This window comes from Melospiza melodia, chromosome 11 (assembly GCF_035770615.1).
Source record: "Melospiza melodia melodia isolate bMelMel2 chromosome 11, bMelMel2.pri, whole genome shotgun sequence".
NCBI classification, from domain to species: domain Eukaryota; kingdom Metazoa; phylum Chordata; class Aves; order Passeriformes; family Passerellidae; genus Melospiza; species Melospiza melodia.
Window position 1 is genome coordinate 4,582,015 of NC_086204.1, and position 26,386 is coordinate 4,608,400.

The following is a 26,386-nucleotide window of genomic DNA, read 5'->3' on the forward strand; positions in this document are numbered from 1 at the left end:
GTCAAGAGCACACAAAAAAAAGTGCAAACCAGTGCATAACCAAACATTAAAAGAAGCTGGGCACTTCCTGTTCTGAATGCCATTATCATGGCAGTAATGAATGTGGTTATTATTAATATATGGAAATAGTTACATTTAATTTGAGCTGTGCACAAAAAGATTTAAAAATTGACTCAGCCTCACAGTTACATAAAACTGTTGAGGCATCAATTCCAAAACATAAAATCGGAAAAGCAGAAGCTCCCCTTGAGATAATTTTGAAGTGTTAATTTCACTAAGATTTCCTCAGAGAGATTTTTGGTATTTGGAAGCAATGTCTAACTTAATTGTGCATTTGCAAAATATGACCAGAATTCTAGAGGAGTATCTTGGCAGAAGGGAATTATCTTCAATTTTGGGAATATTTATCAACTGAATGACATTTTCATGCAGTTATCAGACAAATAAACTTTCTGCAACATCCAAGGATGCACTGATGTGTGTTCAGGGAAAACTTTCAGCTTTTTTTAGTGATATGTATCCTGTGCACTGGAGGATCTCAATCACCTCATTTTTTCTGTCACACTGAATGTCACATTTATCTGAAACAGCTGAAAAACTACACAATATATGGCTGAATAAAGACTGTTTTCTAAGCTCTGAAGTATCAATGAGCAAAAGTAATTCCTAATATTCTTCTTATCAAGGATACAATGATAAACAATATTAAAGACAGTCAAAAAACAGATGACAAATAAAAATTATTCCAAAGAATACTCTCCTTTCACAGAAAGAGGCAGAATTACAAATACATTGTGTAAAGGAGCTGTAAGTATGAAATGACAATGAAAAGTGCTAGAGTTATCAGTCAGAGAAACAACAAATCTCTTTATGGAAACTGAATCGAGAGTTTCTGAACATCTGCTCTCCATAGCAAAAAAAAGAATTCCAACAGTATAAACCCCTAAATGATTAAAGTATGACCCACTTTGGCATTCAGAATTTTCCAGCAACTAAATACAAAATAGCTTCTGGCCAAATGAGAAGCCTCTGCATTTAGCAGAATCTGCAGGGAACTATTTTTCAGAAGAAAATATTTCTACAGCGGAATGGAAAAAAAAATTTAAGAGGAAACCATAGATTTCAGAGGAACTAGAAGCATTATGTACACAGTTAAAGCTCTCTGTAGCAGCTGCTGCATCCTTGAAAAGGAGCTCCAGGATGTTGTGTTTACCTGGGAAGAAGTGAACCCCTCTCCCCTGCCCTGCTGCTCCTCACTTACCGCCCACGTCTTGGTCAGCCTGAAGATGGGAGCGCTCTGGAGGCCTGACACCACTGCCATGAGGGCATGCAGGTTATTCAGCTCATACAGCTTCTGAGGACAAAAAAAAGAGATAAACAACAATAAACCACATTCCAAGTGCTGTTAATAGTGAACACAGAATAAATAACAATATAAAAATGGAGAAATCTAGTATGGTCCTAAATGAAGTGTTACAGTGAACTGCTGTGCATACAGACCACTTTTATGGCACCTCCTAATTTTTCATTACTGCATCTCTATGGTTTTGGATTAGACTAACTAGCTGTTTCATAGCCCATAGAGAACCCTTAAAAATATCTATATAGGCACACATCTTGGAGGATGTATTAGAAGTGCCAGAAATTTTCTGACATTCAAACCCAACAAATTCCTTTCATAGCATTTGATAGTATTTTAAAACAACACACCAGAAAGGACAACCCAGTGGTGAATGATGTAGTCATGTCAGTACCTAGAGTTTATGCAATGACCAAGGCTACATCCAAGCACCCAAAAAATATCTTAGCAGGATGAAATCAAGGAGGTAAATTTCAAAAGCCACATCCCTAGAGTACCCCTCTCACTGAAAAGACCATTTCTGGGGTATGACAACTAACTTGTTGTGGAAAGCAACAATCCAATCAAAATTGAACAGCAAAAATATTAGGGTAAAAGAATTCCCTTAAAAACTCTGTACAAAACATTGGGTTTAAGTGCATTTTCTCACACATTTGGAATTTCCCTCCCTTTTCTTTTTCCTTTCCCTCTGTCTCCAAAACTATCCACTGCCTTGGCCAAGTAGCTACTGGTACTACTGTCATGAAAGCTTAAAAACAGTCTGGAGGAAAATGTTCTTCCTCAAGCTCTTCTGAACATAAACTGTTCTGATAGCTCCCAGAGATCCAAACTACACTCATTTTTGGTGCAGTGCACCCAAATTGAGGTTTTAACCCTAACAAAGAGACTTTGCTAAGGAGAAATGATACTCAATCACAGTACTGCAAATCTTGTTTAATCCATTTGGAATATTCACCAAAGTAGGTTAGGATTCCAGCAAGGAAAAATAAGAAACCCTTCTTATTCAAAAAATGGTGGAAATCCTTTGTACTACTTGAAACTCAGCTTACTTTGTGCTTAGGAAATCTTTCATGAGGGAAAAGGACAACAAAACTAGACCAAAGGAATACCGACTAAATGCTGAACACCAAAGGGGAGCCTCTATTTGGAAGGATGAAAGCCAAAACCAAGGGTGGTTTTCTGGCTAACAGTTCTGGAACAGGGCAAATGATTCTCTCTCCACTTAACACACTGCCAGGAAACTTGCAGCCTTTCATGGAACAAAGTCCTCACAAGCATTAGTCAGAAATGCCACTTTAATGGCACCCCAGCAGCATTTCCACTCTGGGTGCTCAGACCCCCATGATTCCAGCATGTCCTGCTGACAGTGGAAGTTTGCCCACACCTTGTGATGAAGTGCTTCCCTCTCCTCATCCTCTTTTGGGAGGATTCTTCAGTAACCAGTGCAAAGGGTAATCAGTGTTTTGTGGGGTGAGGTGGAAGGGTTTGGATGTTTGTCATACACCACAGTCCTGTTATCCTTCCAAGCAGTCCTGCTGAAGTTTGTCCCTCCACTTACACAAGAATTCTTTTTTCCTCCCACACACATCCCAAGCAAGGTAATAAAGTTCACTGTCCCAAAGGACAGTGGAGCTGATCAGAAATGAAAAGAAGGGGTTTCCCAGCTGCTGCCAGCCGTGAAACAGGAGTCATCACCAACCAGGACAGTCTGGGAACTTCAGGGGAACTGTTAGCTCCAATTACCTCATGCATTAGGCAGGGCAGGTGAGATACTATTTAAGCCATACAATATGTTGCCAGCACAAGGATTCACTGTGGAGTGGATTTACAGCTCCTCTGAAGGTAATTAGTGTGACCCCTGGCACCAAGCTGCTTTGATAACAGCTCTGGATAACAGAAACTGCTTCCCAGAGTTTCCAGTGAAGTTCCACTGCAGTAACTTCATGTCAGCAGCCATATGTAAGCAAAGCCAAGGTAACAAGCACAGAAATAAATGAACTGGTATGAAAACACCCCATACAGAGCTGCTTGCTTTTGTAACTGTGATTTTTACAGCTGACAGGTAAGCAAAGCTCAATCACCTGATTGTCAGAGCACATAAGTGCCTCCAAGCCAGCAGCATTCCAGCAGCCACTGCACTGCAGTGCACTGGGGAGGTCAGGCATGCTCAGGGTGCTGTGCCAAAGCTGAGCCTACAACACCCAGCAGTGCCCAGTCCCATCCCAGTATGAACCAGACCTGAGCCCAGCTGGCTTCCCACACCTGTTCTGCACTGTGGCCACACTGAGCTGAACCTCCCCCTCCTATGCAGGGACATGGATCATGAAGCCAATTCTTTTGTGTTTGTATTTCAAACAAAGACACAAGAACTGACTTTTAAAAATACATGAGATGAAGATACATTAACTCACCAGATATCAAAGGATGTCTAAGAGAGATCATTAACACTTCATGACCACAGCATGATAACTGAGCAGAGCCTGTGCTATCCTACAAAATTAGCTCTTGCTTTGCCCAAAGTTGAGAGTCAAATCCCCCAGGAGTAAAATATTGCTTCATTAAAAAAGGGCTTGTCAAGACAGGGAATGCACTTGAATACGAAATGAATTAATTAACAAATATTTTACTTTTTTTTTTGCAGGTAACCTGGGGTGGTCACAGCAGTCAGTTATAGTAAAAGGCAGCCACCATCTGACAGCAGAAACTTGAAAAACATCCCCTTTTTCTCACTACTGTGAAGAAGTTTCACTCTGTTTGAAGGGCTATATGTCACTCCAGATTTGCTGACCCCTTTCTTATGAATGTCAGTCCAAAAGGCTTTAGGAAAGACTGAGAGCTCCAAAATGTCTTCTGAATCAAAGTCTATTTTTCAAACCACATTTTTGAAGTTGATATTATTTGAGTAGAGATAAAAGATCCTTTCCTTCCAATGGCAAAAGCAAACAAATAATTTCTGTTCTGACTAAAGCTGTTTAAACTGACTGCACACTTTATGACAACACAGAGGCCAAATAGTTACAGATGTCAACAGAAACAACCATCAGGCAGATATTTCCCCATGTGTATCTTTGAACTGACCAAACTGGGTAGAAAACCTCTGATCATGGTGAATCCCACACTCCCTTCACAATACAAATTCTTACCTTTGCAGTTTTGATGTAGTGGCTCAAAACCTCAGCTCGTATTTTTAAAGTCTGTGCATGCAGAATCTCTCTAACAACCCAGAAGCTCACCTAAAATGTAGGAAAAAAAAGCCTTTTAAAAATACAGAGTTTCAACACTGTGCTTTTAAAAGTTTTATTTATTTTTATGGAAGTATGGTCTATGGTAACAGACTTGAGTTCAGTGTAAGATTGAGGGTGGGATCACACACAAAGCAAATGGCAAAACACTCAAACTTTGAATAGTGCTCTCCCAGGAAAATAAAATCACGAAGAAATGTTATGAAAAGGCTACAAAATGAAGGAATATAAATACTAACATTGAATCATACCCACTGGTTTGCTTTCCCACAACATAAATGCTGCATTACATGAATTGAGCAGCTTCAACTACAGTTCACTGACATTTCCAACACCTTGAACAAAAACTAACCCTGAACAAAATTAGAATGTAAGGTAGGAAGCATTGCCATAACCTAGCTTCTAGTTTATACTCTTATTTCTGGCTATGCCAATTACCCTCTGATGTACAGCACAGTATCATGCTCTTGGTTAAGCTCTCCAGGACTGACTTCACTGCTGTGGAAGGTCCCTGCAAAATTCAGTATAAACAGTGGTTGCTGCATTTCATACTTGCATCAATGTCTCATAGAGGCTGTACTCTAAAAGTGTTTGGTAATATGTTTAAACTCCACTGTTTTCTCTTCTCTGCTCCCTGCCACCCTCTGCCCTCACAAAGAATGACAAAAATTAAACACTGTAATAAATCAGTAGTAAATAATTAGCAAAGGGTAACAAATACTGCAGCTTTTATTCATGTATTTGCTACAAGTTGGGAAAAAATTAATTATCACCAAGATACAGCATGACTGGTATTTACAAAACTACTGAAAACAGTGTATGAAGAAATTTACTACAAGTTTACTCATACATGAAAACCTTTCAACATGTCATGTTGCTTTGATTTTTAAGTGATGCTGAACTACTTCTTGTAAACAGGTTTCTGGCCAAAATCTCAATTAGAAAAATGAAATATCCTGTTCCACTTTGTTCAGTACAATAGCTCCTAACACAGAAGAGCACAAAGAAGATCCACACCTCCCAAATGATTACATTTGCAGTGAAGCTACAGGGATCTGATGAAAACTGGGATGTTAAATCACAACAGCTCTTTGGAACTGAGAAATGGAAGAACGACAAGAAAACCCACAAAAAATCCCCACAAACATCTTGCATAAGAATCACTTCCTTTGGTCTGTTTGTCTAAGATTGTATTAGCCAGGAAAGAATTAACCACAGAGCTCAGGTTTCTATTTCTTTTCATTTTTCTTCATTTTCTTTCCTCTTTTGCTTTCTTGCAAAGCAAAATATCTCTTCACAAACAAAAAGTGGTTCCAATTGATTAAAAAAAAAATCTCAGTATGTTGCCATGTTCAAAAATAGCAAAGTTTTGAAACCACTGTTTAAAGTTAAAAGGAGAAAATATGGAAAATTGTCTCGTTTTTGATAGTACATCATCAAATTATAATAATCTGAAAGTCATAGTGACAGTAGCTGTGTTTAAATGACATAGATTGTTATTCCCTTTGTTTAGTTAGAGAATAATTTTCCTTTAAGCACAGGGCACCAAGTGCTGAGACAATCTCAGGGGTAGTGACAGTAAAAAAGAATTGAAATTCTTGCACCTTCTTCACTGTTTAGAAAACAAAAATACATGTTGGATTGTTGCCAGGTCTTCTCCAGTATTATCTTTAATTAAATATTCTGAAGGTGTCCTTACTGAGTCCTGCCAGGAGCAGGGATTTGCATTCAGTGATCCTTATGGGCCCCTTCCAACTTGAGATATTCTATGACCCTATCAAATACAGAAGTACTGAATACATAAAATATTTGGCAGTACTTCAAAATTTTGTCTTAAAAAGGTTGACCTTAGTTTGATGCTGTGCTGTAGTTACACAGCTTGAGAAAAAGAACTTTCTTTCCCTGATTGATCGATGAGTTTTTAAGGAGATCCTTTCCCAGTGAAGATCAAGGAAATTTAAATTTTTAACACAGATTTCTGTATCACAAAGAATCAGGGAAGGACAACACACACAGCACTACACCTTAAGATCCCAAATCTCTTTGATTTGAAGTTCAGAGAGTGCTGATGGAACAGGAGAATGCCTGTGATGGGCCAGACTGTGACACACTTGCTCAGAGCACAGAGCAAAACTCCAGCATTTCCATCAGGACAAAAATCCCCCAATTTCCTCTGTCTGTCCTGACTTCTGTGGAAGTTCCCTGGCATCACAGAGACACAAACTCTCTGGTTTGCCCAAGGAAGCTTGGTTTCTGTCCCAGTCCCAGCCAGACCTCAGCTCAACACTCCCAAGCTCTTGCAGGAAAAGAAATTTTCCAAACAAACCAGAACAAATTTCCTTCAAAGCTTGGAGCTCTCCAGTCCCTTGAGTGACAGAGCAGGCAGGAGATACAGAACCAAACACACTTAATCACTTCCACTTCAACCACTTTGTCCTCTCTGATGTGTTTTTACTGACACAAACACTGGGGTTTGGCTGCTCATGTCTATTAACTGGTACCTTTAGACAGCACCATAACCTCATGCATTGCACATATTGAAAAAGCAATAATTTAAATAAATATTTTTGCTTCATTCTTTACATAAATAATACATATTTGTTCCATATACATACAGTCCTCTCTTGCTGCATTTAAATGTTATTATACCAACATCAATCAGCAACATGACTGCCAGCCTTTGGGTATCAATAGCTCTGATACCAGTTCAAGGCAGCATTTAAAGCCTGACATATAATTGTATATTTATATTCTTCCCTATTAAGGTCAACTGAGAATAACAGGCTTAACTTTGAACATGTCTGTTCTTGAATCACATCAAGATTTTTAAACTATCCCATGTTTCCCTATCTGAAATACCAATTCTGTTCTACTGGTGCTTTTAAGATCATAGTCACTGCTTCCAAGACTGTCTTTGCTTTCTGTGCTAATCAAAAGATAGGGAAATTCAAGAATATTCCTTTAATAGTTTCTAGATTTTTCTTTCAGGTGTCTTCCATGCATACTAACCATTCCACTTCTTAATTTCCAGTAATCACAGTTAAATCCACTGCAATTCAGCAACACTACAATATTCAAGAAAAAGTTCTTCATACAATGTTTGCATTTGATTTAAAAAAGGATGCAAAAAAACCCCGTAAAAAACACATATAAAGACAGTCAGTAAAACATAAAATTTTCCTTTGGCAAGTGGGATCTCTTCCTTTAAAACTGTTCCAATGTACTGAATCTAGCTGACAAGTTTCTCTAATATTTTAAGCTCTCTGGCAGCACAGTTCCACTCCCATTTAAACAAAAACCTCAAGAAAGAGGTTTTCAGCTGAGGGACTCTGATAACCAAGAGACCAATAGTGACCTTTTCACAGTAATCTTCAAAAAATTGTTTATTTGAAACAAATGATAAAAGTTTATTTTCAAAAGGTAAGACAATGATCTAGTAAGTGGACATGGCAGTTGTGCACTCTGACAGATTTACCAATAACAGCAAGTACACAGCTCACTTTCAGAAGAAAGCTGAAAATGAGAGACCAGAGTTTAGGGGAAAAAAAAAAAAGATTCTTCCCTCCTCACTAAATAGAAATTAATGCAAAACTAGCACATTAAGTTGCATACTTAAAAAAAAAAAGTATCAGATATGTAGATCTATATGGGGCACCACTCAACAATGAATTCTCCAAGAACAGGAGAGTCCTGGCATGGAAGGATTCCACTGATTTCTGTTGCCTGAACCCAATCTGTTTTCACAGGCACATCCAATCAGCCCATAACTAATGCTGGAACTGCCTGACTTCATCCTCAGTGGAATGTAATCAACTGCACAGAATCATCATTGCTTCCAGAATGCTACCTGCACATCGCTCTGCTGTGCAGCAGCTGTTAGTAATTTCATATTCTCTTTATTTAAGAAGTGAGAGCTGCTCATGGTTTTCCTTTTGCAAGCTGGGGGCAAAAAGAGAAGAGACAGATGCACAATGCTTAATTTAACCCCAGAGAAATTTTAAAGGTTAACAAAATTTTGCTGACATGTATTCCTGATGACAAGGCCACAAGTCCCCGTGACTTTGCTGATTATTTATTTTAGGACTAAGCATCAGAAAGCATCAGAACACCCCAGGTAAATGCAGCAGAAACAATATCTGTCCTTTTCCCTCTCTACTCCTGTACTCAGGGCTTCCTTGCTGCCAGAACAAAGGCTGATATAAACTTCATGGAAGTCCTTATTCCATGATAAGGTTTCCCCTCCTTCCTTCTGGCCACTGAGCATATTCTACCAATTCTTTAGTATGTCTGAAGCTGACTTCAGGCAGTTCCTGCAGTTCTTCAGCAGAGCACATAACAACAACTGAGAAGTGAAGTCCTTGATGAGTTACACTGCCTCATATGGTTTTTACCACAAAAACATTCCACAATATTCAGCAAAACTAAACATTTCATTCAAGAGTCAACTTCCATGAATAAGCAAGGCAGAAAATGTTGGAATCAGTGAGATTAGTGTCAAAATCAGGAGTGCTTTTATAGCAGCCTATACATTCTAACAGGAGCAACTTCAAAAGCTAGATCAGGAAAGTTTCAACTAAATGCAGAACAGTAGCAACAATAACAACAACAAACTCTCAAAAAAACCCAAACTCTTGACCAAACCCCCCAGGATCTCAATATCTGAATGGATGGTACAGTCACAGAAAGTTTGCAGTGTACATTCTCTTTTCAGTCCAGAAAAGTGCAGAATCAGGCAAGTGTCCTAAATCCAATGCCAGACAAGCATTTCAGTCACTAGGTTAAGAAATATTTTAAGTGTTGTCAGTGAAAAGTAATAGGATTTGATCATATCCTCAATGAGAGCAATAATGAAAAGTGAGAAAGTACACAAAAATTTATAGGAAAAAAACCCTAAGAAGTTGAGAGGTTTGGTCTGAGTTTCAGATTAACAAAGATCTCTGTAAGTCTGAGACTGGGTACAGAGGTTAATTTGGCAGGACAGCTTGTAAGTTTGAGACATCATTAAACATTTACAAGATGAGAGAGGAGAGTAATAGAATTACTTCATCTGAAAGAGAAAATACAGCATTACTTAAAAAGAGCATCACAGTTTTGAGACATGATTGGGTAACTAAAGCTGGACTCCTCCAGCTTTAATTGTGGAGAAAGGGAGAATTCTGTTCTTCTTATACAGAGGAATTTTTGAGTAAAAAAACCATAAATCTCAAATATACTACAAAAATTATGTGAAATAGAGTTAAAGAACAAATTTTTTACAGAAAAATTGTTTGGAATTTTTAAAAGTTTGCCTAGAATCGCCTTAAAAAGGTACCTATGCTGACAAGAGGCTTCTATTTCTAGGGACAAAAATATCTATGAGAAGCATAAGACACTCAGCTAACACAGAGGAAATTACATCTAATTACAAGTCCAGAAATCCTGTATGGCAAGCCTTGAACCTGTAATTATGATTCTGTCTTCATATAAAAGACAGCCAGCAGTTCTGGGGAAAATGTGCACTTTTCATCGATTGCTGCTATTTAAAACAGAATATTTCTTCAACACTGGTTTGGTCTTTCTGCATATCCTACAGATAAAGTATTTGCTAAAAGGAGTTCCTTAAGTTGTCAAGCAATCAGCTGTGATCCAAAATAAAAGTGATGTGCCAGAACACTTAATCCCACAGACTTTCTAAAATGTGTACATTTAATAATGCTGGAAAAAAATAACTCACATGATTGAATCTTCTGGTGAAAGCAACAGCATTTGGTGCAGAACTGTATTTCTCTTTTTTATTCCAGCCACAGCTTGCCAGCTCCTGGGAGAACAAGGATGAAAATTCACTTCTTTAATTTAGTGCATAACACACGTTCAGAGACAAAGGCATATAGAGACACAAATCTTATAAGTTTTAAAATAACAGAGCAACAACACATTGAAGTAATACAGTTACACTTGTTCTGATTCCTTCTGAAAGTTGAGATTCCACAGGTGTAATTTCTGAATTGTGTTGAGTTATTGATTATTACCATTCACCTTTTGCTGAATTAGAGCTTTCCTAATTTTGTAACCACAAAAAAACCTGCTTCAAACATGAATCTGAGCTAGAGAGCCAAATGTCCTTTTGTTTTTAATTACTTTCTGAAGATATTTACAGAGATGATACACCTAGTTAACTCAATCTAAGACATATTTTTAACTTGGCACATTGCATTAAAGAAATACCAAAAAATGCCATCATTTGCAACAATAATAAAAGAAACAGTATTTTCAGTTTTCCCTTCCAAAGGAGCCTATTTTGGGAAACTGCATCATCTTGTTATTTACTATCACTTAATTTCAAAAAGTTTTCATTAAAATCATAAATAACTCCATGTACCAAAATGAGCTCTTCCATTTGTATACAACAGACATGAATAGATGCAAAGACATTCAGCACACAACCTGTTCCACAGTACTACCAAGAAAAAGAATCAAAACAGACACAGCTTAATTATTCAAGTGGCATAATAGCAAAGTAGAGCCCTTCCTTTTTACTTATTCATGTCTTCCTTCCAGATCATCCACTCTGAAGTGCTCTCAGTTTTATTACCATGCTGTAAACTCCTCACTGAAGCCAGAGTCACACTACACATCCAGCTACCACATAACTTCAATGACTCAACATGTAACCAATAATTGTGTCACTTAAGACACAGTTTAAAAGAGTTTGGTATTGGATAGTCTAAGTTCTAATTTTTTTGACTTTTTAAAATCAGAAACTTCTTATCTTTCTAACCAATGACCAAAAACTATTAAAGAATCTCATGCCAGTTAAGAGGGAGCCTGAATTCTTCTACTTGAAGTTTGTGTGCTGGTATTTCTTAGAGAAGACCCAGAGATTCTTGGCCAGGCACTGGAAAGAATGCAGAATTTATGGCTTTGTATTTAGAGCTATTCCTTCAAATTTCACTAGAAGGTTGTGCCACCTAAATCCACCCTGGAAAATCTGGCATGTTCAGCCCAGGAAAGCACATGCCCCTGTCCTTACACCTCCACTTCAATGAGTGTGCAAGACATAACCACACAGCCCTGAATTACTCCTGCTCCAAAGGAGAGCAGGCTACTGGAGAGGGGAGCCATTCAAGAGACTCTTGATTAAATTCTCTATCCCTCAGCATCTCCAGTTTCCACTGGAATCACAGCTCTGCACTCGGAGGAACACAAGGGAACTCATTCACAGGCATTTGATAACCCTTCCTTAACAGCAGGAAAAATTAGTTATCACCTCAGGTTCAGGGAAAGTATGTGAATTTCTTACAAATTCAGCCATGTCCTTAATTTGCAATTCTCATCACAGAGTGAAAAACTCAATGATTCTAGGCAGAAGCTCCCCATTGCCCTGGCCCTGTACATCTAAGGGCCCACAGGGTACAGACATCAACAGCAACAGATCTGAGAATACTCCAAAATAAAAGATCCTGCCCCTGCCTGGGAAGACACACATCCAAAGCTTTTTCCAGAGATGTTGAGGCACAGTCACACAGGCATTCAGGACCTGTGCCACCCCTTCTGATTCTTCAACAGCTTAGGGTGACATCCACACCACTGTTCAGGGACAGACACAGGAGAAGCAAAGCTTTGGGAATTCCAAAAGCATTTCCCCCTCCCTTTAGGAAGTGTAGGAAATATTTCATCTCACTTGCAAGACCCCTCTCTCTTGGGCAGCCAACTTCCTATTTCTTACTTACTCTATTTCTTGATCTTCCTCTAGTATTCTACCTTTTCCACCAGAAGTTTCAAACCTGAAGTATTCCCCAGGATTATTTCCTTAGTCTGCCAGTCAGCTCAGGAGCAGGAGCTACATCACTACAACCACCAATTTCTTACTTTATGTGGTACATTTAAACTGATCTGAAAAACTGAAAGACATAGGACCAAGAATACAAAAACTGAACTTTCTTTGTAGCTCATTCTGGTTTTTATTCCCTTTTGAATACATAGCATTTTAATCTCCTTAACAAAATACTGTGGGAACATTTAAATTATAACCTGTACTACACAGCAGAGAGTGAGATCGTGTTTCTCACAAAAACCTTTATTTAGGTCAAAGGGAAAGTTTCAACAAGAGGAGAGAAGAAGCAAGGATTAATAGTGGAACCATTCTACAACTTCAGAGTAAGCAGAGATTAAGAATACTCAGTAAGTGATTTTTTTTTCACTGCCTAGTCTGGTGAAGCAGAGGGGATGAAGAGGTTAAAGACAATAACCCAGCAGAGATTTTCAATATGAACACATGGGCAAATAATTTTGGATGACATACTAAAACATGCAAAGCAAGTGATCAGATTTTCCAAAAAAAGCAAGCTGATGTGTTCTGCAAGGGGTCATGTGGCTGTTATTTAATGTTAACACAACTACCAGCAGCACAGCCAAGCAAGTTTAAGCCTCCTTTCTTTTACAGTAAGGCAGAGCTTTACAGTCACTGCTCTCTAGAAAGCCACAACCACTCCAAGAGAGAGAACAAAAACCAAAATACCACTCACCATTCCCAGGGAAGAGAAGGAAATCTTATGACTGACTGGGAGAACTCTGTAATTTTTTTTTTTCTCCCTTAAAATTAAAATGCAAATTGGCTGCTTTCATACAGATAGATGTTTATGTCAGAGAGGTGTGTTCTTTATAATCTTTATTTCTTATACTGCAGCCCATTAACTATTAATTAGCAAACAACCAGTAATTCCTTCTCCTTTCTCAGAAGCAACTTGCAGGTGTTTTTAATGAAGAAGGAAGGTGGTTTCCAGAACCCAGGAGTGACACAGCCTGCACACAGCTCAGGAAGAGGATTGTGTCACTACAGAGTATCTGACCATGTAATGGTTCAAGTCCCTGCTTCTGGCTCATCCCCAATGTAAAGGGATCCACCACTTCCCTTAATCCCAGATTCTGTGGGTAACACTGAGCTTCCAGTCTGTTTTTCCACCGAGCATGAAATGCTGAGTTGTAGTGGACAGTGTGCAGGAACTTGAGCACATGTGTGAAACCACAATATTGCTAAGAAATTTGAATATAAACAGAAATAATTCTATTTACTTACTTCAAATAGAGGCAAAAGGCTGCTGAAGTATTTAAGTGTACTGTGAGCATGTTCACTGATTTTGATGCTAAAACAAAAACTGCTACATATTGCTTTGGAAAGTGTTGTTAAGCTCTGTTTTTTGTTAAGATAATCAAGATGAAATTCTGGTATTGCTTTTTATTGAAAAAAAACCTACCTGTGCTAATTTAATAAATATTTTAACACAATGAGGAAGGTGCAACACAATAATTTAAAAGATATTAAAAGAATACTGCTCACACAGCCTAAAAATGAAAATTCATCACCAGCAATTAAAAAATAAAGCATCTCTGAGTACATCTTTCAGAAATTTTACTTGAGATAATAAACAAACACACATTAAAGGCTAAAAAATTTGATTCAGACACCACATTGCAGTTCGGGAAGCAAAGGGAGATTTACAACCTGTGTAATGAAGATTTGCTGGTAAATTACAAATTTCAATAAACACCTTGTTTTTAAATCACAGCACACTGGAGCAAAACATTGCTCATCATCTCCCACCATGCACACAGATGAGAGCTGTGGAATTCAGTATCAGTATTCAGAATGAAAAACCCCAAGTCTATCAATGCCTTTCAGTCACTCACTGAAGACTCAGTTTAGGAGCCCTTTCATACAGGTGAAATCAGCTCAATGGTGTTTTGTTTTCTAATTACAGACTCCACACTGCTTGAGTGCACATGCCAAGGGATGGATAAAGATCTACAAGTTGAATCAAGACATGGATATGGCACAGGCTGGTAGAAACTTGAAGGAAGCTCACAAATCTACACCACTTCATTAGCCTGCTGTCAAGATGCCCTGAGGTAAACTAAGCCTTCCATATCTGATATTCCCTTCTGCAAACCAAGAGAAAAGCAATTTAATTGCATTTAGCCTTTTCTGATGTGAGAGCTGATCTCTACAGCCCTTTTTCCCAGGAGATGAACAAAGTTTAGAGACACATCAGCCACCCTTCCTCATGGGTATTTCCCACTGAAGGTATCACACCAATTTTTCTTATTGATTTTTTCTTATTCTTATAAATAATTACTTTGCAGGTATATCTGCCTACACTCTCATATTTTTTCTGAATAGCCTTGGAGTGCCTTTAACTGGCAGAATATGTTTATCCAATTGGATAGACATTGGATAATGTCCTCCAATTGGATCTCTCTTTTTTAAAAGCTCTTCTCCAAAGCTTTAAAGCATTTTGCCCTTTTATTTGACTCTTTTATATGTTTTTCTCACATGCATGTCTGTGTACTATTGCTAATGTTAAGTACTGCTGTGATGTAGGTTCAAAACAGATCAAAGGGAAAACTCTCTGAAGGATTAAACCAACAAAAAACTCCAAAACCCCAAACCAACCAACTAAGAAATGAACCAAAAATCACACACAGATCCACAAGTGCTGGGAAATATCTTGTGGAAATACTATGAAAGCTGAATCATCTTCAAGTACAGATCAAACAGCAGCCTTCAAAAAAATTCCCAGGTAAGACAAATGATGAAATCAATAATCACAGCCAAGAGATTGAGCTGGTTTCTCCACTTGAAGCAAAACATTCCTCAGCAGTCACAAGAGTGACATAACAAACCTGCTGCCAGTGAAATAGTTTGTAATGGACTGAAGTGACTGATGACCTGAGAAAGACTTCCACAGCACTGATAAAATGCACAACAAACTGAAAAATAAACCCTCAAAGTGCAAAACAATGCCCACAGGAAAATGCCGATGGTACAGAAATGAGGAAAAACAAATTCATCATTTATTATAGTCACTGTGAAGATGCTGAAACGAGCTCAAGTCAGCCAAAACCTGAAAGGAATATGGCATTGCATAAAAACAAATGAGAGAACACAAATCATCAATGTATTATCCCAAGAGATCACACACATCTTGAATGCCACTACAACCATTTTCATTTTGCCAAAGGAGAAGTGAAGCAGTTGGAAACAAGGGACAGGATGAAGTATTAAAACACGTATCAGTAGCTGAAACCTAAAACATTATAATCAGAATTAACAAATCAGGATGTTTGTCATTCAGAAACACTAAATCCCACATGCTTCATCTCCAGCACAAGCTGAATTTAATACCAGTATCAGTCCCCAAACAGGCTATTAGTTCCAGATATTTTTCTGTTAAAAAGCCATCTGCTTCAGAAATGTATGAAGCGGGACAAAAATTAAGATTTACAGACATACACTTGGCAATTCCAGATTTTATACTCTGGCATCACTTTCCTTATTTAAACTGAAAAACAAAGCTAAGGAAATACTTACCTCTGGCTGAATTGCTTTAAAAACAGGCACATCCATCAGTGTTATTTGACCCTGGAATAAAAATTTCAAGAAAACAAAAGTTAAGATCAAAATTAACCTTGCATTCAATTTAGGTGCTGTGCTGCTTAAGAACTGCATTTTTTCTGTTTTCTTTTCTTATTTGGCTTTCATTTGCTACCTAATCTCAGAGGTTTCAGCTTCTACCGCAGGGTCACACTGCAAAACCAAAGAAAAATGTGCTCCCAGCTTTACATGCACAAATAATAAACAAATTATGAGAAATTATCCTCAGGAGCATAGTCCTGCAGTTACATGAGCAAGTAAGAGGTTGAACTCAGAAACAGCACATAAAAACCTCCCTAAAAAGACAAGGAACTGACTGCAGTTGGTCAAGGGTAGCTTCTCTCCAAACTCTGAATGTCAGCCCAGCTACACAGCTCTACTGAAACATCCCTACAACTTTTCAATCAATACTTGAACCATATTTGAGTAACAAAGCAAAGCAATTGTTCAGTTGCTCAGCAACAGTTCAAATTCAACACAGTCATCTCTTTCCCAGCAAGGCAGAGTCAATAAGTGCATTTTCATTCTGGTATGTTTGCTTAGCTTTGAAAAGAGTAAAGTCAAAGACCAGGTTCTGCATTTTGAAATATATTCACAGAGCCTTATTTTAAGTTTATTAATCCTGCACATTTTAGGATTGCTGACAGCCTATACATCTAGAAAAAAAAGACCATTTCTTTCAAAGGTAGCCCAGAAAGACCAGTGCCATCCAAGTTAGATATCACAAATTTTCTTTAAATAATGAATCCAGGGACCTTGTTCTGTTCCCTGAGCTGTCAGCTGCATGGCTTTATTTCCATTTCCTTGAAAACAGCAGTGCCCCATATATACACTCCAAGGTACACACTGACAGCTTTGTGATTCCCACAAATTACAGCTGCCACTGGATGCCACCATGGATGGTGGAACAGCTCCTCAGAGAAAACCAACCTTGCAGGAAAATTTCAACTGGGATGCTCTAGGTGAAAGTCAGCAACTACAGAGATGTACCTGCTCTAATGAGGCAAGATTTTGTGTTTTGCAAAGACAACCCAATCTATATTTGGTAGCACATCTTGACCTCTGAATGTGTTTTTAGATAGGAATTCTGACAACCAAGGATACACATAAAAAAACTATATATATATATATATAATTTGTCTGTAGCCAAGACCCTGGCACAATCACCTGGTATTTTGCAGTACAACACCAGAGAAGTAACAAGCCCTTGATATGTTTCACTTTTCCACACTCTCCTTCCTGCTCTCTGCTCTAGTGCTCTTTCTCCTGAACACCTCCATGTGGGGCTGGAATGCTGACGTGCTGGAGGGCAGGGAATCTCTGCAGAGGGATCTGGACAGGCTGGATCAATGGCCAATATCCCTCTCTGCAGAGGATCTGGACAGGCTGGATCAATGGCCAATATCCCTCTCTGCAGAGGATCTGGACAGGCTGGATCAATGGCCAATATCCCTCTCTGCAGAGGATCTGGACAGGCTGGATCAATGGCCAATATCCCTCTCTGCAGAGCCACCTGGACAGGCTGGATCAATGGCCAATATCCCTCTCTGCAGAGGATCTGGACAGGCTGGATCAATGGCCAATATCCCTCTCTGCAGAGCCACCTGGACAGGCTGGATCAATGGCCAATATCCCTCTCTGCAGAGGATCTGGACAGGCTGGATCAATGGCCAATATCCCTCTCTGCAGAGGATCTGGACAGGCTGGATCAATGGCCAATATCCCTCTCTGCAGAGGATCTGGACAGGCTGGATCAATGGCCAATATCCCTCTCTGCAGAGGATCTGGACAGGCTGGATCAATGGCCAATACCCCTCTCTGCAGAGGATCTGGACAGGCTGGATCAATGAGGGTCAATAAAGCCAAGGGCTGGGTCCTGTCCTTGGATCACAACCCCAGGCACAGCTAGTGTGAGGAGAGTGGCAGCAAAGTGAGGAACCCAGTCCTGGAAGAGCAGCCACAGAACTCCTTCTCCAGTCCCCCATTTGTGTGCAGTTTATCAAGCTTCCTCAGAAATGTGTTATTTTTGGTGAATATGTGGCTGAGTGGGTGCTTCATTATGTTCCTCAGTAAAGCAAATTAATAGCAAAATTGGTTGGGTTTGGGAAGATCAAATGAAAAGAATGGGCAGTTCAATAAAATTCAAGTAGAAGGCACATTAAAAGATCCTTACAAAAGACTTGGGCATTTCAATAGTTTTTGACATTTCACTGCAAATCCTCCTCACTAAAACAAGATTGCAATAATAGCACAACAAAAATAAGCCAGGAAATTGATTCTTTGTTCACACTGAAGAGAGAAGACTTAAAAATAAATGTTGTCTTTCTTGCTAGCCCTCCAGAATCCATCCTCTTCATCAGCCTGAACTGCCTTAGCTAAATTGACTTGCTTCACTAGGGACTTCTGAACAAATTATTACTTTAAGATGGGATCAATACAAAATACTTATGAAATAAAAAGCATTATTAGAACTTCACACCACAATTCATATATAAAAATAAATGCATACATTTAAAACAGGAATATTAAAAAGGACATTTTAACACTGAAAAAACACACAAGTGTCAGGGTTCAGGATTAGTGGTCATTATTAAAAATATTTGAAATTGCTATTAAATACATTACAATATTTTAAAAGTCTGACAATTAAAAAAACCTGTGGAACTTTTAACAGAGAGATCTCTTTCTTCTAGCACCATGTTGATATTAGGCTGATGGGGTTTTTTCCCTTGCTCGGTTGACACATTTTTGCTTTTATTAAAACCTTAAGTAACACTGTATCACAGAAGCACTAGTTCAAGAAATACCCATTATTGCAGCTCCTTTCTCAGAGAGCTTGAAATTTCCATTATGAGTTCCCAGGGCTTAGTAAATTGCTCATAATTCAAATGAACCAAGCCACTGACAGCTGAATATCTAAGCTGATTGCTAAAAAGCCATTTGAGTTTGTAGATATGACAATAACTCACATTAGAGTCTAAAACTACATTTAACAAAACAGATTTGTTGAAACATTAACTTGCTCATATTTATAAGTCTATATTTATAAGTCTAATGATTGAATTTTTATTCTTGTAAAAATTTTTATTCTTGCTCGCTCGCTGCTAAGTAAGTAAATAAAGCAGACTGAAAGGCTGGCACTCTAATTAATAGCACTTGAAATGACAAAGCTTCAAAAATAATTTCTGAGTTTTATGTTATGTGCCATTGCTCAACTCTAACAGCAACAAAAAACTTCAGCCCTGACCCTCTCAAGAGGAATTTGAACCCCAATAAACAAAGCCCCTAGTTTGGTTTCTGCAAGTGAGAGGGATACAATGCACTAACTTTTCTCACTCCAGCTCCTTAACCCAGCCAATACAAATTCTTGGAGAGTTTCCCTCTCCCAAATGTGGTTTAATGCTTTAATATTCAAACCAAAAATTATAAGTGTTCAAATCAACTTGTTACATGAAGCACGCCAACCATAACTTCTCTGGTTTTAGAGCTGCCAGCTGCACAGATTTAAAAAAAATAAAAATAATTACATGTGCAGTACAAAACTGTGAACTTGTCCTTACTTATCATTTAAATAAGCATTCTGATTATGTAGAGATAGGGAAACATGGTATTTTCTCTCTTCCCAGAAGTGATATTTCTACCAAGTTCATTTAGATAATGAAGTATTTCATCATTGCACAGGGTGAGCTGAATGGAGATTTTGTTTCTGTTTGCCCTAGATCCTAGATAAGAGCTCTAGAATATAAGTAGAAAAGGTATGTTTTTAATATATCACAATTACATTTCCCAATTCTCAACCACTTGAACAGCTGTACAAGGCAAAACCATCTTCTAAAAGGGGTGCAGGATCATTTTCCAATGAACACAGTGAAATGGCTGCTGGAAGACACCTCCCCACCCCTTCACAGCCACAGGAGTTCTGCATGTATAGAAAAGACCTTGCCTGGGGAGTCTCAACAGCCAAGTGCAAAAATATTTCAGCTCTCATGGGTGTTGAGAAGCTGGACTTGTTAACAATTAAGTACTTCAAAATATTAAAATTATTACCACACAGCTTCTTCTAAAGAGCTTTTACCCCTCTCTCAGGGAGGTCTGCCGGGTCAGAAATTTTATATTCAAACAACTCAGAATTACATTTCTCTGTGCTGCTTCTTTGAGGAATATGAAGAAGCTTAATGAAATAAAATTCAAAAATATTTCCTGATTCTTTCTCTTTTCTATGAGGGCACATGGATTACTCTCCTTCCACAAAAACTTGTCACTTAAGAACTTCTAGTTCCAGTTAACACCACTGCATTAAGCTCTTCTCCACATTTCTGTATGAAAGTTCTCATTGGACCTGGGCTATATTCCCACTTTTTTAGTCCTTCTCAAGCATGAACTCTTTCTATCAGGCCACTTGCAGTATGTACTGTAAGTTTTCCTGCCATGTACCTACCCTAAGGACAGGGCACTTCCCCCACTGCTCCCTCCCAGACAGAAAACCCTCAGTCTAAAAACAAATTCAGTTTCTGTTTGAAATTTAGAAAGTCAAATGTCTGCATTCTGGTCATTGAAGAATACTGCCATCACCTGATTTTACTTGAAGCCATGTTGGTTGAAGCAGCACTTCATAAATTGTTCCTTAATCTGAATTTCTAGAAGGAATTATATTTAAGCCTTCCAACTTGGCATAGTGTTGTCTCTCTAGGCTGCCAGGATATTTTGCTCACTGAAAAAATAGCTAAGCCTGTTAAGCACAGCATCAGTAGGAGAATAATTCTGCTGTCCAGAATGAACACCAGGGGATTCCAGTTCCTGTGTTGAAGCTCTACTTGTTTTCTCACAAAGTACACTCCAAAATTTTTATCATTGAGAGTTCCTCCACATGCTGTAATTAAGTTGCTTCTTCTTGCTCTCATTGGCAACATATTTACTCTAATACTCTTTTGTGAAGTAAAGCTAGCAGGATGTAGATAACCTGATATTTCACTGTCAGTAAGAACTCCTCCTTGTTTCATTGAAACCATTTTAAAATAAACTCTATTTTCACATTGTTTCCAAAATAAGCAGCATTTTCTTCCAACAACCATCTGACAAAGCTTCACAGGAATTAAAAAGACAGAAATACACATACATTTTAGCATGAGCTTACTCCATAGCACTTCCAGGGACTAGGGCAAAGAATAAAGAATCCTTCTTAGATAACTAGGTGGAAAAAAAAGCAATGGATTTATACAGCTGCGTTTCCCTTAATTCTACCTCAAATATTTACACCATCGTGGCTAAGTCAAAGTATAAAATGGAAAAGTGAGTCAAAAAGTAATAAACAGTCTAATAATTAAACAGTAGCTGTCTAAGGAATAAGAATTTACTGTAAAGCAAAAAATAAATATTTCCTCAACCTCATGAGGTTGGCCAGCACCTTAATTTGGAGCTCATGTCCCCAAGCATTCTCCTTCTTTCCTTCAGCCTCACCAGCCTCCCCTTCCCACTGCCACTGCACCACTGACAGATCCCTGCCCCACAAATTGTGCCCTGTGTGCTCAAAACCACACTTCTGGGATGAAAACAGGGAGCATTCACTGCGACCACGCCGACCCTGGACACACCAGGGCCCCCCCAGCAGGGCCAGACACCACGGGGCAAGGCTGGCACCAGCCTGGCTGTGGCTCCCAGCCCAGCAATGAGGAACTGGGCAGTGACCAGCCTAAAAGCAGGGCTTGAAATCAGAGATGGGCTCCTTCCTAGCTCCATCTACAAAGCTGGCCATTGAGTCCTTAATGTGTCCTGCTTTGTCAGGACCCAGGACATCCCTCTGGCTGTCCTGAGCAGCCAAGACCCCTGTCAGGGGTCTCAGAGACCCTGGCACAGAGCCCAGAATGCCTGTGATTATGATTATGGAGCAAGTTATGATTATGATTATGACCCATGGAGCAAGTTACCAACCTTAGATGAAGATCTGCAAGCCATGACAAATTAAGTAGAATGATAGTGAATTTATCACAAGGTGAAAAAGTAGATTTTGGGGTTTTTAGAATGGAGGTTCAGGGAGCAAGATGGAGGTATCTGGCCATGTCCTGCCTTTCTCCTTCTTCTTCTTGGCCTCCATCTTCTGCTGTGATGTTGGCACTTACAGATTGGTTTGGAGTAGAAGCTCACTGTCTAACACAGGTGATGGGTATTGGAAAGTAATTGTAAATATTATAAAGACATAACACTGCCCCTGGGGCAGGCAGAGTGCCTGGAACTGTCCTGCTGGAAAGACATCAGCAGGGCAGGAGAAAGAATTTTATAGATAAGACACAATAAACAACCTTGAGACTGAGAAATGAAGAGCTCTGACTCCTCCTTCAGTGCCAGGCTGGGAAAAGAGATTTTCTAACGCATCTCAGGGTCACTGTGAGAAGCTAAAGGAGATCCTGACACTACTTCATACTCATTGAATGGGATTCTTCTTCCCCAAAATCCATGCAACACTCAGGTATTCAATACATCCCCTGGAAGCTCTCTGTAAACTGCAAGGTGATAAAGCAAACTATAAATTTGCAACAGCAGGCCTGAAGATCTCACCCATTTCTGTAACTCAGCCCTTTCTAAAGCAGCCTTCAGTCTTGGGAAGGATTAAAACCACCCAGCTGCTAACAAGGTTATAACTGACTCTTACACCTCTATTACAACAAGAATTTCCATTACTGTTCCAACTGGCCCCCTTGAAGGGCTGGAAGACTTTTGCTTAAGAGACAAAGGACCATTACATGAAACAGCCCTCCTCCTGTGTACTCAGGACAGTGTTAGATGACTGCCAAAGGGGAGAATATGGGAATAAAATCACCAAAAATATCTGCACTCAGGTTTCTCTTTGGCTTGGTAGCAGCTTCTTGAAAATCCAGGATTATAACCTTTTGTTGTCCAACTCGTCTCTTACCCACTAAACGACTAAACAGAGAGAGTTTTGGAATGATAATGATGTCTTTGAGAACTGGGAACTGAAAATACATCTGTGTCTCTCACTGGTACTGAAATCACTAGCATGGATCTTACTTCCAGCATATCTCAAAGTTCATTAACTTTCAGATTTTTCCTCTTTTTCATAACTGTACTTCTCCCATGTGTGCAGAGGGACCTGTTCTGATCAAAACAGATCACACAAGGTACAGGATGGGACCTCACAATGTCTGTGTTGACTTGATCCTGATCAGTGAACTCTCACCTTTACACTACCTCTGCTCAGGAACTCTTCCATTGGAGCCAACCCTTCCTAACCATTATTTAGACAGCTGCCTAACTACCTCCTGTGCAGCAACTTACTTTTATTGCTGTTTTACTGGCTTGTTCATGTTATCTTTCCTCTCAATCAAAAGCTACTTAGGTAGCCCACAAATTATTTCACCAGTTTAGCACTTCAAAATAAATTACATTATTTTAAACAGTATTCACTCAGCTGTCACAGAGACATGTCTGCAGCCTGCACTGGATCCATTCTGTAAGAGCTATCACTAAATGAGAAGTTTTCTCATACTTTAAAAAGCAACTGGGAGCATATCCATGTCCAACCCAAGAGGTACTACCCACCACCAGGAAATCTCACACATTTTTGCATCCTCACGAGTTTGGCCCAACTCTGGCGGCCTTCACATCCACACTGAAACCCAGATGAAGATGTTACACCTCTCTGTTGTAGCAGGATTAAACCCAGGAAGAGGAAGAAGTGGCCAAGAAAATAAAAACAAGAGTCAAAGATACTTTTCCTCCAGGATACCTAAGTCTTTGCCAAAAATTTATTTATTTCTATAACCTTCAGCAAAAATGATCAGAAAAAGATGGTATTCAAAGCAAAAAGGTGCTACTGGAAAAGCAGTGCCTGGGGAAACAAGCATTAACAAAGAAGTGCAGCTGTGTAAAGAAACACTGGAAAAGAAATGAAATCAATTCTTTCCTTGCCAAAGGACTGAATACTGATGATTTTGTTCAATTGTTCAGAATTCTATGTGCAAAAAGTTTCATATTGATTTATAGTAAATCAAACCTGCTACAAAGAACTAGATACTTTAAAAGGAAAAAGGTTAAAAGCAAAAATGTTTCTTTTGAGGACTGAGAGAACAGCAGAATTATGCTTAGTAATAGAAAGCAAAAATACAGGCACAGCTTCATAACTGTAATGTGAAATGCTTAATTAAAAGATTCCTGTTGGTGAGTAGAACTCTACCCGCTTTGAGGTGTAACATGAAAACAAGAAAAACACTGGATTTGGACACAGATTTTTTCCTAACCAAGATTTCTTAAGTGGGTAACATTTAGAACACACAGAGTCAAAGGCTGCTGCATTTGAGAGAAGAAGGATTAGATAGTGGAGCACGAGAATTATGAAATATGATTCTGTGACAAGGCACCTCTGTATATTCTGCTGTCCAAGGGAGTGACAGCAGCTCCACAGAGACTGACTGATCCATTCTGCTGCCCAACAGCATCCACCACTGGTAAATAGTAGAGCCATTCAACAAACTCATTCTGGCCTGAATGCATAATCCACTGGAATTCATGTCCCTAGCCCCAGATTCCCTAAGTTAGGTTTACTTTATGTACAGGAATCATAAGATAAAACTGGAAGGACAGCCAGCCCCAAAAAATATCTTCCCATGGAAAGTGGGTGATGCATTGCCCAGCTGTTCCTGACAACAGTGCAAGGAAGAGGCCCAAACCACATGACTTGAGCCTCAGTCAGGAATAAATCCCATAATTAATTATGATCCTTAGCCAAAAAGAATTTCATGTTTAAGTACCACTTCATAATCCAGCTGCTTTAAATTTTCAGTGTTCTCATTCAAATCAATTGAGCCATTAATAATTAACTGAAATAGTTATTAACAATTACAAACCAGAACAAACTAAATGGGAATATTTTGTGACATGTATTACTCCATATCAATAATCTCCCCAGGACAACTCCTCATGAATCTCATCACTTGAATTGGAAATACATTAAGAGCTTAGCAATCTTTCTAGCAACATACTTGAATCACTTAGAGGGACCATCTGTTGTCCTCACCTCCACAGGGAGTAAAAACAAAACAAAACAATCACCCAACATTTTAGTTAAACATCTCGTTATTCTGTGCAGCCAAAAGAAGAAAACTAGAAGAGCAGAGCTAAGAATTAAAACAGCTCCAGAAAAAAACCCAAGTACAGATCAAGTATAGCCTTGTAACTAAAATATGCATGTCAGAATTAAATTGCATCACATAAATGAAGACTCTTTGGTCTATGCTACATATAAGAGTATGAAAAATACCTGGACAGCAGAGCCCAAAAAGATCCATTAATTTCAATTCAAATTTCAAACAGAATAGAGACAATGAAGAACTAAAGAACAGGATCTGTTTTTAAAATCCATGGATGACAGAAATTAGGCAAAAAAGGCACAGAAATAGAGAAGCAGAGGAAAATTTGCAAAGGAGAGTCACACACAAAGTTAATTGGAATTCCTGGACTGGCTTACCGCATATTCCTCTGGTGTGACCTTTAGAACATCAAATACCACTGCATCAAAGCTCTTCTTCAGTTCAGCTGAACCCTTGTCACTCAAGGACTCGGAGCTGCTACTCTTCTGCAGAAACAAAAAAAACACTGAGCATGTTTTGGACCTGTCCTCTTCTTTTTGTCTTCTCTTTTTCACACTCCCAAAAGCAAAATTTCTGTCCAAACGTCATTGTTCACATAATTTTTCTATTGGGTAAATTATCAATTCAAATTCAGTCACAAAACAGACTTTTTCCTGATGTGGACTGCAAACAATCAGACCCTCAAAGTGACATCTGGATTTCTATGGATTTCCTTCTAGCTGCAGGAGGGCAGGGTTAGATTAGATAATGGGAAGAAATTCTTTGCTGTGAGGGTGGGCAGGTCCTGGCACAGGGTGCCCAGAGGAGCTGTGGCTGCCCCTGGATCCCTGAAGTGTCCAAGGCCAGGCTGGATGGGGCTTGGAGCAGCCTGGGACAGTGGAAGGTGTCCCTGCAGTGCATGGGCTTTACCTTCCCTTCCAATCCCAATAATTCCATTATTTCAAAGGAATTCCTCAAAACACAATAGTTATATTTCAATGCATAATTAAATTCCAATTTTATTGACAGGAATGGTAATAACAGCAGCTATATCAACAAAAGCAATACAGTCACACTGAGTTTCAAACAGAAAAAATATCACAAAGTTAAGGAAAAAGACAAGGTCTGCTTCAAGGTAATAGTTATCAATTCTCTTCCACTTTCTCTTAAAAACAAGGAAGCTTACAAAAATTACACTGAGCTACATGTGTTCCTGTTGAAGACATTTAGCAGAAGGAATTTTAGTGTTGTTTTTAAATTACAGTAATTGACATTTGCAAAAATTACCAGATCC

The 26,386-nt window shown here is 38.9% G+C and overlaps 1 protein-coding gene across 3 annotated transcripts in view; it reads right to left on the bottom strand.

Moving 5' to 3' along the window:
* RALGPS2 (Ral GEF with PH domain and SH3 binding motif 2) overlaps window positions 1-26,386 on the bottom strand; it is a 114,625-nt gene that overhangs the window by 62,910 nt on the left and 25,329 nt on the right. For all 3 annotated transcript variants that reach the window (XM_063165397.1, XM_063165395.1, XM_063165396.1), the window contains exons 3-7: window positions 25,491-25,598; window positions 15,950-16,000; window positions 10,316-10,399; window positions 4,504-4,593; window positions 1,262-1,354 (exon numbers count right to left, since the gene is read on the bottom strand). In XM_063165397.1, the coding sequence (XP_063021467.1) occupies window positions 1,262-1,354; window positions 4,504-4,593; window positions 10,316-10,399; window positions 15,950-16,000; window positions 25,491-25,598 (426 nt within the window). The remainder of the gene's footprint in view (window positions 1-1,261; window positions 1,355-4,503; window positions 4,594-10,315; window positions 10,400-15,949; window positions 16,001-25,490; window positions 25,599-26,386) is intronic.